The sequence below is a fragment of the Ambystoma mexicanum genome, chromosome 6p, assembly GCF_040938575.1.
Source record: "Ambystoma mexicanum isolate Mex_15411 chromosome 6p, UKY_AmexF1_1, whole genome shotgun sequence".
Classification (NCBI taxonomy): Eukaryota; Metazoa; Chordata; class Amphibia; order Caudata; family Ambystomatidae; genus Ambystoma; species Ambystoma mexicanum.
The window spans coordinates 1,227,376,031-1,227,388,558 of NC_090935.1; the positions used below are offsets into that span (position 1 = coordinate 1,227,376,031).

General features: G+C 50.5%; 1 protein-coding gene across 13 annotated transcripts in view; it reads left to right on the forward strand.

The window, feature by feature from the left end:
• The window catches only part of TLE1 (TLE family member 1, transcriptional corepressor), a 126,945-nt gene extending 115,760 nt beyond the window's left edge, over window positions 1-11,185 (forward strand). For 11 of the 13 annotated variants that reach the window (XM_069625885.1, XM_069625887.1, XM_069625886.1 and 8 more), the window contains one exon: window positions 10,563-10,815. In XM_069625885.1, the coding sequence (XP_069481986.1) occupies window positions 10,563-10,670 (108 nt within the window). In that variant the 3' untranslated portion in view covers window positions 10,671-10,815. Of the gene's footprint in view, window positions 1-10,562 lie in introns of all 13 variants that reach the window. The other 2 variants (XM_069625893.1, XM_069625892.1) reach the window with 1 other exon arrangement.
• Window positions 11,186-12,528: the final 1,343 nt, after the last annotated feature.

Here is a 12,528-nt window from a genome sequence, read left to right on the forward strand (position 1 = left end):
TGGGGTAACTACCAGGGTCATGCCTCACAGGGATTTCAAAGGGGCCAGCGCCGATTTCGTGGCCTGGCTGGGCCTCCACATCCAGAGGTGGAGGTACACCTCCTAAACAATGACAGGCCGCAACAGGTCCCTTCCCATGTCTCTCCAGTAGGAGGGTGCATTTCACACCTCACCCAAGCATGGGAGGGAATCGCCACAGACAAGTGGGTGATATCAACCGTGGCGGGAGATTGTGTGGATCTCATCCAAAGACCATCACCCCATCCCCCGCGTCAAAGGAAGTAATCGAAGGAAGAACATCTCATACTTCTCAAGGAGGTCACTGCGCTGCTGCTCAAGGATGCCATAGAGGTCCTACCAGCGAACGAGGTAAACAAGGGTATTTATTCAACCTACTTCTTTGTGCCAAAGAAAGATCTAGCTATGCGCCCAGTGTTAGGCTTACACCCTGCAAACACTTATGTAAAGCCACAAAAATTCTGCATGACCAGGCTACAAGAGGTAATCCCTCTGCTAAAGCCGGGCGGGGGACTACATGGCAACATTGGATATGAAGGATGCCTATTTTCATATTTCAATGTTCCCAGCTCACAGAAAACTCTTGCGTTTCAAGATATTAAACCAGCACTAACCATTCAAGGTGCTTCCCTTCGGAATAGCATCTGCTCCAAGGGTATTCACCAAGGTACTGGCGGTGGTGGCAGCGCATCTGCGCAGGGAGGCAATCCCAGCATACCCCTACCTGGACAACTGGCTAATCACAGGGTAATCACCACATCTTTGCAAACAGAACACACAAAGAACCATAAACTTACAATTGGGTGTCTCAAACGAGAAAACATCCAGCCTTGTGCCAAACGCAACAGTTAGTCTTTCCATCCATAGAAAGGGTTCAAAACATGCTATGGCAAATACCTCTGTAGCAAGACGGTTGTAGTGAAGCGTACGCAAAGCAATGCGTCTACTAGGCATGATGGCGTTGTGCTTATACCTGGTCCCACATGCACGTCTGCGAATGCGCCCCATGCAGGAGTGGTTGGTGAAACAATGATCTCAGGCAAGCTGTCAGTAGGACTATCTAGAGGTTGTTTTGCCAACTCTAGTACAAAACCTGCACTGGTGGACAAAGGAGAACCTGTTAAAGGGAAAACCCTGCCACGACCCGCCAGTGCAAGCGATCATTACAACAGACTTGTCACTCTCCGTGTGGGGAGCACATTACCTTCACCACACAGCACATGGTCTGTGGAACTCCTAGCAATATTCAAAGGGCTTCAAGCATTTGAAGTGCAGCGGATGAACCAGTCGGTTCAAATATTAACAGACAGCACCACTGCATTGTTCTATAGCAACAAGCAGGGCGGCACTCTCTCTCCAAATATGTCCAAGCTGGCACAGAAAGTATGGAGATGGGCACTAGACGGGGGATGTTCCTATCCTCCTAACATGTTCCAGGGGTACTCAACTCTACCAGACTCTGAGCACAGATTCCCCCCCCCCCCAACCAGAGGAACACGAGTGGCAACTAGACTCGGGTGTCGTAGACAACATATTCTCACAGTGGGGATACCCCATACTAGACCTTTTTACTACAAGAGAAAACAGCACTGCCCAGACTTGGCATCCAGCTTCCCCCAGCCAGACTCGAAGGGGAATGCCCTAGGGATGAGCTGGTAAGGAAAATTGCTTATGCTTTTCCCCCCCATCCTCCTTTTAATGAGCAGGGTAGTGAACAAGATTCCCAGAGAACAGATCTCTCATCCTAGTTGCTCCTATGCGGGCAAGACAGCCTTGGTATCCACGTCTGTACAAACTGGCGATGTGCAATCCCATCAAACTCCTGTGCAAAACCAACTTATTGACCCAACACGGGGGAACAGTACATCCTCAACCACACTCGATGAACTTGGCAGCATGGGCCCTGAAGTCAGAGTTCGAACATCTCAATCTACCACAACAGTTTATGGATATCCTCAAGCAGGCACGTAAACCAAACAGACTGTTATTTCGACAAGTGGAGAAGGTTTGTTATTTGGTGCCAGTCTAAAAAATAAACCCCATTGAATGTACTCCTTCCCACATTCTATTATATGCTCCACTTGCTACACTCTGGGTTAGTATTCAACTCTGTAAAGGTCCACCTGGCAGCTTTATCAACTTACACCACCTCTCAAAGTAAAGTATTGAGGTGGAAAGTGCCAGTCATTAAGGCATTCATGGAGGGAGTAAAGAGACTCCATCCTCCAAATGCTAACCCTCTGCCAAGCTGGGAACTCGATGTAGTACTAGCAAAGCTCTTAGTGGCCATTAGTTCCATAAGAAGAGTTAGTGAATTGCAAGCATTGTCAGTGCAAGACCCTTTCTTTGTAATACACAAGGACAAATTGGTTTTACATACTCGCCTTAGGTTTTCACCTAAATTCATTTCCAAATTCCATGTGAACCAAATCCATTGAGCTGCCGACCTTCTTCCAGAATCCAACTAGCTCAGCTGAGGTAAAACACCATACGCTAGATAGAGGGCGGTCCTTTACTATGTAAACAAGACCAGAACACTTGGGAAAACAGACCAACTGTTTGTCTCCGTAGCAGCAGGCACAGGAGGAGACAGCATTTTCAAGAATGCCATCTCCAGATGGATAGATGCATAAAACTATGCTTCATTATCAACCAAGACACTGCCTTTTCACACCAAGAGCTCACTCCACAAGGAGCTACTATGGCATTTATCGCAAATGTCCCCTTAGACATCATTTGCAAAGCAGGTACATGGAGCTCAGTACACACACTTTCACTCAGCACTAATGCATTGACACTCATCCCAAAGCAGATACACAGGTGGGACAAGCTGTTCTTGAGCATCTATTTGCAGCTGAACCGTCTCACAACCCACCACCTTCTCCTAACACTACTCGCTAATCTATGCTTAGCATGTGATCTAAGCAGATTCCACTAGCCTCAGAAGGGATACATTACTCAACGTAATCCTATTTCTGATGCTTGTATCTGCTTAGATTCACATTCCTCCACTGAGAGAAGGTGCGTAGATGTCGGATGAGCTTCTCTGATACATATCTGCTTGGATACACCTATACTCATGCTACACTTCATGCTGCCTCATGTCAGAAACAAAACAATTTGAGGGACCTCGATGTGTGAAAGACCATGGGTACAGTGAATGTCACACACTGGATAGTATTACTAGTACGCCCTGTCAACGTCCCTTTTCGAGTTTTTCGAAAACTGTAACACTCTGCAGCTTCCACCAGATGTCGGCCTATGCATAGCATGTGAATCTAAGCAGATGCAAGCATCAGAAATAAGATTATGGTGAGTAATGTATGGCATATAAAATATATATTGCACATGACATCACATTGGGCATCACAGGGTACCCTAAAGCGGGGAGAAAAGTCACACTTCAGCCCCCTGCTTCCTGAGACTTTCCAAGGAAAGCAGGTGCTGCAGAATATAGATCTAAGATGAAGGGTCTGTAGTAGGAAGGACTACTCGATCAAAGCACATTACTGAGATAAGTAATTTGTTTTTCTGCAGTTGGTTGTGAACTTTGTGGTACAAGATTGCATTTTAAAACCACTTCCTTTTCTTCAGAGGGCCCTTGCATAGGAAATAGGTATTTGTGGGATACCATCAAAATGGTGGTCAACTGATTAAGTGGTTGTGACCAAACTACAAAAAGAAATTTAATTCATTGTGGCAGCTGAAGGTCCATTCGTTATTTTAATCTCAATATCCTGTTTCTGTCATGATTTAGTTGGTTCTCCAGCATGGGGTCTGGCATGGATTCACATGCTCATGAATATTCCCCGTCAGGCTGGGAATCCTCGGTACAGAAAAAAATTCAGTATCAGTTTCGTTTCTGATCTGCCTTTCCTAGTAGTAACCAATCACTGATCTCTGGGTCATACTGCCCACAGCCAATCACTGCCCTCTCCCCAAGCCCCGCTTCTGGCAGCCATGCTCAGATCTTTACCACACGTTCAAGTGTTGGGAGTCCTCGTACTGTAGCTCTCGAGCTTTACTGCGTTTTCGCGCTTTTTCAAAGAGAACTTCTCATTTTTCGGTTAAATTGAGCCTCAAGCTCCACCGTCTTTACATCCGATCAACGGGGACCCGTTTCGGAAGTTTCTATGCCCCTCAAGGGTGAAGATTTCCTCGAACGACGCTTTTGGAGGATTCCAGGAGTTTCTGAGGCCTAGCCTGGACATGGCCCAGGAGAAAGGGAGGTTGACGCCCAGGAAGCTCTTCAGGGCCTGCCCTGGATGCCAGCTGCAGAACGTGTTCAAGGAAGACGAGCATTCCTTATGCCTCTGACTTCACGTGGAGGAGGACTGCGTTTTGCAGGAACATGTCGGAGCGGACCATGAGGGACCGCCATCTTCATCTCGCCAACTGGCTGGAGGGAAAGAGCCCGTCAGGTGAGCAGAAAAAGAACGGTCTTCTAAGTCCTGTGAGGGCGCCCCGGTGACGTGGGCCCAACAGAATGCTAAGCACCGCGTGTCCGTGGGCACCGTGAGCGCCGAACGGTCGGGCTCCTCAGCTGCCAGGCAGGGCGCACCCTCCCCAGTGCCATTGACCACGTGCCAACGCTCTGGCTCGGGTAAGAGGAAATCCAAGAACCCGGCCAAGCTTCTGGAGAGGCCCCAGTCGATCTTGAAGATTTCGGCTGAGGGGGAGCGAGGCGGGGAGCCCTCCCCCAAGGTGAAGGCCACAAGCACGAAGTCGGTGACTAAGGCCTTGATTCACCCAGCCAAGGGCTCTATCGAGGAGATCGCGGCAACCCTGGCGCAGCCTGCGGAGGTTACACCTGTGGTAGTGGCCTCGGGGCCCAGAGTCTCCCTGCCACCTCAGAGGGAGGCATCTTTCAGGCCCATTGAAAGAATCCCCACGAAAGCTCCGGCGAGGAGAGAGGAGGGGGCCAGTGGCTGTCGTGGATTCAGACACAACCTCCGAGGAGGAACTTGTCGAAGCCCCGGAGGGCCACGACACAGGCATGGAGGAAGACCAGCCCGTCGAGAGGCATCCCGACGAGGGGGACAACGGAAGCGACGGTGGCGCCGACGGGACCCCAGATCAACCGCCGTGCCCGTCACAGCCAGTGCCGCAGGACAACTCTACGGCCATTCTGATGGCAATTCAATCCTTATGCTCTGAAATAAGGACTAGATTGCCTTTACCCCCGACGGAGGAGCCAGAACCTGGCCCGACGGAGGAGCCAGGGGCAGGGCCGTCAGAAGTCCACCACCCAAGAGGAGAACACATCTTCCTGCACCCTTCCAGCCCTCGAGGCCTGCTCAACCCTGCTCTCCCCGTCCACGGGGATGACATGGGCACGGACACGGCCACGACGGTGCACGGACGACGAGGCGGCGACGGCAGGGTGGACCTCCCGTCGTCCCCATCCCCCCCCCCTTCCCCCCCCTTCCCCGGGCTTCCCCGCCCGATGAGATTGGATCCTACCATGCAATGATCTCCAGGGCATCCAAGCTTTTCCAGCTCTGCCCCGAAGAAAAGGAGGGGTTCCTCTATCAACGTCGAGAGACCAAGAGGAAGACGGTCCTCGCGGTACCTCCACTGGATGACATCTGGGACGAGGGGCTCTCCCTCCTCAAGAACCCGTCCACGACGCCGGCAAAAAGGGACCGATATGAAAAGTACCGGGTCCCCGACGTGGCCCCTCTATGCCTTAGAGCACAACCGACCCCGGATTCAGTCGTCTCGGTGGCGGCCAGGAAGAAGGCGGGTGGGGGCATCGGCATCAACTTCGACTTCACCGCCAGACGGCGAGGGAAAGAAGCTCGACGCGATGGGACGAGTCATCACGTTGGCAGCTACAACGATTAAGGCGGCCAACGCCCTGGCTATCGTTGCCCGTTACGACGGCGAACTTTGGTATAAAATCGCTCCCTTGTTGGACTTCCTGCCGGACAACAAGAGGGCAGAAGCCCTGGAAATTCTGCAAGAAGGTGAGGTGGCGTCGGACCACGCTATAACGGTGGTGACGGACATCGCTGACACCGGTTTCCGCCAGTTGGGCAACAGTGTTTGCCTCAGACGGTGCGGATGGCTGAAGGCGATGTATTTCTGCCAGGACGTACAAACCAATGTGTTGGACATGCCCTTCGACGGGAACAACCTGTTTGGGAAGACAGTTGATGAGTCCCTGCAAGCCATCAAAACGGACACGGAGACAGCCCGGCCCCTGGGAGTTCTCCAGCAACGACGGCCGTCCTTTCGGAACACCAGAGGCAAGCAAGGGGCCTCCAAAGGTTCCGGCAGCGGCTCATCTACCTTCTGTCAAGCGGCCCGTTCCTCGTTGCAGGAGGCCTATAGAGGACGGGGCAAGTCTGGATGTTCCCGCCGTCATCGCCAGGGAGGGCAAGGCGGCCTCGAAACAGGACTGAACCGACCGTGGCGTCGGGCCCCCACCCAGCACCCCGGTGGGAGGCCGGCTGGCGAAGTTTGTCAGCGTGTGGGAGTCCATCTCCAACGATCCTTGGGTGCTGGATACCCAGGCCCAGGGGCACGTCCTCGAGTTTCTGAAGAAGTGCCCTGCGTGCCACCCGTGGCCAGGAAGTAAAACCACGTACCCTAGCTGCTGCTGGAGGTAAGGACGATGCTCAAGAAAGGTGCCATCGAGCTCGTCCCAATGAGACTCCGGGGCTCCGGGGTCTACTCAAGATACTTTCTCGTAAAGACAGGAGGTTGGTGTCCCATCCTGGAACTGCGGCGACTGAACAAGTACATCAAGGCTCAGAAGTTCCGGATGGTCACCCTCCAGCACGTGCTGGGACAGCTGGAGGAGGACGATTTCCTGTCGTCGTTGGACTTGGAGGATGCCTACTTCCACATCCCCATTCTAAAAGGACACCGGAAGTTCCTCAGGTTCGTGGTCCAAGGACGGTACTACCAGTTCAAGGCCCTCCCGTTCGGATTAAAGTCGGCACCTAGGGTAATCACCAGGTGCCTAGCACCGGTGGCGGCGTGGCTACGCCTGCAAGGGATCCACGTCTATCCCTACCTGGACTGGCTTATACGAGCAAGGACAAGGTAGCTTGCTGTAGAACACACAGCGAGGACCGTCCAGCTACTCGCGGACCTGGGGTTCTCCAACTTCCGCAAATCCCACCTGGTCCTTTCACAGGTCGCCCTGTTTCTGGGAGCCAAGCTCGACACAGTGGCACGGCTGGCCTCGCCGTCTGACGAAAGCCATCCTGGGCAAGGTGCAACGCCTGCTATCTGCTATCCACAGAAGTATCCAGGGTAAGATCCATCAAATCCCTTCTCGGGATGATGTAATCCAGCATCTATCTGGTACGTCTGTGCAGACTTCGGATGCGTCCACTGCAGGAGTTCCTCGACGCACGCTGAATCCAAGCGACGGGCAGCTTCGTGGACAGGATACCGCTCAACAAGACCTTCCGACAGCGATCCGGTGGTGGGGCACCCGCACTCATCTGACGGCGGGCGCAGACTTTCAGACCCCAGCTCACCAGGTAACTGTGACAACGGATGCCTCCCTGGAAGGGTGGGGAGCGCATACCGGAAATCTCCACGCGAGAGGCCTTTGGCTCCCGGAGGAAAAACAACTTCATATCAACATTTTGGACCTCCGCGCAGTGTTTTGGGCCCTCAGGTCCTTTATTCCGTCCCTCAAGGGCAAGGTGGTGAGGATCTTCACCGACAACACCACCACAATGTTCTACATCAGGAACCAGATCCCCAGCCCTGTCCAAGGAATCCCAGGATCTGTGGCACTGGGCTGTCGACCAGGGGATGTTTCTGGTACCTTTTCATTCTGCAGGGATAAAGAACACCATCGTGCCACGAGTGGGAGCTACGCCAGGATCAAGTGGATCGACTCTTCAGGCTGTGGGGGCAGACCCCAGGTCGATCTCCGTGACTGCGGCGAACTCCAAGTGCCAGAGGTTCGCCAGCAGGTTCCCCCAACCGAGGAGCATGGGCGATGCTTTCTCGTTCCCCTGGGAAAACCTGTTCCTATATGCTTTCCCGCCATTGCCACTACTACTCCGGCTTGTCAACCAGCTCAAGAGGTCCCGGTGCAGGATTATCCTCGTCGCACCGGCGTGGCCGAGACAGATCTGGTTCCCGGACCTTCTGGACTTATCAGCGTCCCCACCAGTCAAACTGCCCGTGGACGCGGATCTTCTCTCCATAGGAGGCGCCATTCTTCATCCCGACCCGAAGTCGCTGAACTTGCAGGCCTGGCTCCTGCAACACTAGAGTTTGGGGGATACGATATACCGGCTGACTGCAGAGAGGTTCTTGCCAAAGCCAGAGCATCCTCAACTCTGTTACGGACACAAATGGAAAGAGGTTCTCTGTCTGGTGCCGGGCACAGAAGATTAACCCTCTACGGATTACGGCTCCTCCAGTACTGCTGTACCTACTGTCGTTGGCCAAGACTGGACTAGCTCACGCCTCCAAGATACATCTGGCTGCCATCTCCAGATACACCAGGACAACAGGACGTGCGTCCTTGTGGTCTCATCGCCTGGTGAAGGAATTTATGAAGGCACTATTCTGCTAGTTCCCGCCGGTCAAGCCCCAGGCCCGGCGTGGGAGCTCAACGTGGTGCTGACTAGGCTCATGGGGACCCCGTTCGAGCCTATGCATACGGCACCGCTGAAGTTCCTATCATGGAAAACCGCTTTTCTTGTGGCCATTACCTCTGCACGGCGCGTGGGAGAGATTCAGGCCCTATCTTGCAAGCCTCCATACTTGACTTTTCACGACACGAGGGTGGTGCTCAGGACGCACCCCTCCTTCATGCCAAAGGTGCCGTCGGACTTCCACCTCAACGAGCCCTTGGTGTTACCAGTGTTGTTCCCGTCGCCTTCGTCGCCGGCCGAGAGGACTTTGAACTCGCATGTAGCTAGAGCGCTGAAGTTCTACGTGGACCGCACAAAGAGTTTTCGGAAGACGTCACAGCTTTTTGTGAACTTTGGACGTGTGAATCAAGGGAAGGCTCTCTCGAAGGCTTCCATTTCCAGGTGGCTCTCCGGCTGTATCATGCATTGTCACCGGTTGGCAAACCGACCGCTGCCCGGCCGTCCGAGAGCCCATTCGACCAGAGCGGTCGCTGCTACCATGGCGTTCTTGTCTGGTGTGCCCCTGCTGGACATCTGCAGGGCTGCTACGTGGAGGTCGACGCACACCTTCACGAAATTCTACTGCATCGATCGGGATTCCAGGGAGGAGTCCAGGGTCGGCCAAGCAGTGCTGCGCAACCTGTTCGCCTGAGGGGATTGGTGAGGAGGTAAGAGTTGCTTAATGTTGAGTTTATGTATTGGTTAATGTTGAGCCTTTTGGCACCTCCCGTGTTGTGCATGTGTACTGCTATGTAATCTTATATTCATGAGCATGTGAATCCATGCCAGACCCCATGCTGAAGAAGGAACAAGTTATTTACCTGTAACTGTTGTTCTCCAGCATGGGTCTGGCATGGATTCACATGCGAACCCTCCCGCCTACCCCTCTGCGGCTCTTCTCTTGGGCATAGTGCCACTTTACGTGCTACCAAATCTGAGGATGGCTGCCGGAGGGGGCGGGGCTTAGGGAGAGGGCAGTCATTGGCGTGGGCAGTATGACCCAGAGATCAGTGATTGGTTACTACTAGGCAAAGACAGATCAGAAACGAAATTGATACTGATTTTTTATTTCTGTACCGAGGATTCCCAGCCTGACGACGGGGAATATTCATGAGCATGTGAATCCATGCCAGACCCATGCTGGAGAACAACTGTTACAGGTAAGTAACTTGTTCCTTTTGGCTATTTTTAAAAATAGGGTGATTTGCTTCTCTTCCCCCAAATAATCCCAAACAATGTCATTTGTGTCCTATGGAATTTGTTCCTTTTAAAAATGTGTTTTGTTACCTTGGCTTGCGTCTTCGTCTTGCTGCAATAGGTCATATACTATTTCCTCAAGTGTACTAGCATTCTAAATATTTTGATCCATTTGCCTTTTTAACAATGCCTAAGGATACTTAATGGTCTCTTTTGTCCTGGATTGTTGCTCTGCCGGAAACCCATAAAGCTATCTTGGTGCCTATAGTAAATGCAGAGCACTTGGGTAATGATGGCTGTTGCAGACTGGTCCCGTATCAAAAAGTGGAAAGGAACTATTCTTTTCTCAATTTGTATAGTATATGCTCTTCATTTTAAACATGTACCTTTTTCATGTTATAGTTGTTTTCAACCAGTAAGCTAAGCGGTGATTAGACTGCATGACATTTGGGGGCGGTAGCAACAGTGGAAAATCATGCTGAGGTATAATGCAGCACGGGGATGGCATCAGCAAGAACTTTGTGAGCTTGTGTGGGAAACTGAGGCAGATTTTATTACCTGGCAGAAACAAAACAGGAAATGCATGCGACTTGGCAACCTCCTTAGCACTATTTCAAATTTTGCTAGAGATAGCTTTGTGGACAACTGCTTTTAAGTAACCTTACTTTTCAGTAAGCACATGTTGAAATGACAGCTTGCTTTCTTTGATCTGAAATTCTTTATTTCCAACAGTCCAAAGAGTCGTCCTCTGTGCTGAGCTGCGACATCTCTGTGGACGATAAGTATATTGTCACTGGATCTGGGGACAAGAAAGCTACAGTCTATGAAGTTATCTACTGAACATAAGGCGAGATGGACCTTTTTTACTTGAACTTGGAACTGGGCCAAATATTCTCACTTTGTAGAAGTAGAATGAAGCATCTTAAAACTGAGATGGAGATTTGATTCCTAAAATGGAGTAAACCACATTTGAGCGAGCATCAAACCCCTCTATTTTGGAGTATTTGGATGAGACTTCCCTTGACCAAACTGAAGACTGAGCTGAATGGACACATAGCAAAAGTGTTGGTCTTGGCCTCTGGGGAATGGAGATTTATGAAGAATCTTGGAACCTTTTGGGGGTTTGTTGTGAACTTCTAAAGGGCACTGCAGTGCCTGAAGATCCGTGATTACACTTCAGTTGCTTTCAATTCAACTTGCCTTCTGTCCTTCGTAGAGCAGTGGTGTCTGCAACGAACTTGTTTTCGGGTTTTTGCATCATGTGATAATGTTCTTGTATTTTTGTTGAAGGTCAAAGATTTTGTACAAATTGTAAATATATTTGATTTATTACAGTAAAGGCTTTAGTACAAGAAGTAATTTTGATGTCTCTGAAAACAATGCACTAAAATGGTACTGTGTATATACTGAATATGCATGGCCGTCAGGGAGTGTATCTTTTAATTTAATTTGTTTGGGTGATCTTTAATAATGCATCTGTCATGAGATGTACAAATTACAATGTCATAATGCGTTGATGACAAAATGGGTACCCTGTATTGGCTGCCTACACCTTTTTATTAGAATTCAGCATACACCCATTTGACAGTAAGAAAAATATTAAGACAACGCTGAAACGGATGATTTGACAGTTTATCATTCAAAATGAGACGTAGACACTACAATATTACGGGTCAGTAAAATCAAGAATTAAATTTCCACAAATAAATGTATGGTTCAGCATTTTGCACATATCCCATTTTCTCCATGTTTCGAGTATACTCCAAGCCCCCTCCCCGAACACCCTTCCATTCAATCACTATAAATTGCAGTGGTTTAAATTATTAGGCCAGCAAGCTGAACCCTACCAATGACCCCTTGAAAAGGATTGCCTTTACTCTGAAAACAGGTCCCCATGCCATCGTTATTTTCAAAGTCTGTTTTGTGACGCTCTTTAGTGGCAACGAAATTGATGTTGTTTGCAGCAGGTGTGTTCAGGATCGGGCAGCCTGATCGCACCAGGTGGAATTGAAGGGAGCAAGAATCTGACCTGGGAGTTAAAGGCGAGTTGTGTGTACACTATTCTCAGTAAAAAGTGTAACATTCCACATCCTAAAATCCATGTGACGGGTCAGACCTTGTGGGCCGTTTTCAGTTTCAAGCCAATGTCTGATTACCATTGCACCCAGGATTACATAAAGTGTGCATTTCAAATTGGGAGGAGCTCACAGCAGGTGGACAGTGACATGTCAGGCCTTAAGTGTTGAATGCCTGGGTAAAAAGTTCAATTTGCTGAATTGATTAGGGTGCCATTCTCGAGTGTGTTTAGATTAATACAAGGTGTTTGGCCCTTGACTGCTGCGGTGCAGCTTTTGAAGTTGTGTTTTTTTTTTTTTGTGGACCAAGTTTGGGTTAATAGTTGAACGGTACTTCTGGAAACCTTGGATTGCAAGGGCGATGGCTCCAGAAAGCTGAAGAATGCATGGTTAGGAGTCTAAGCCCAGCATACAAAAGACAGGCTCTGCGGAAGGCAACTGCAGACGTCTTCAGGGGGGTGTGCGCCCCTTCACCCTGTGGAGCCTCTCCACCACACTACTCCTAGCCACCACCCACTTAGCTTTGACGTGATCTTCAGTTTGCCTCCAGGGTATGCCTTTTAAAGGCCTTTTTACGCAAGGTGGCCTTGTGTGCGTGGCCTAGAGAATGCAATCGAAATGCA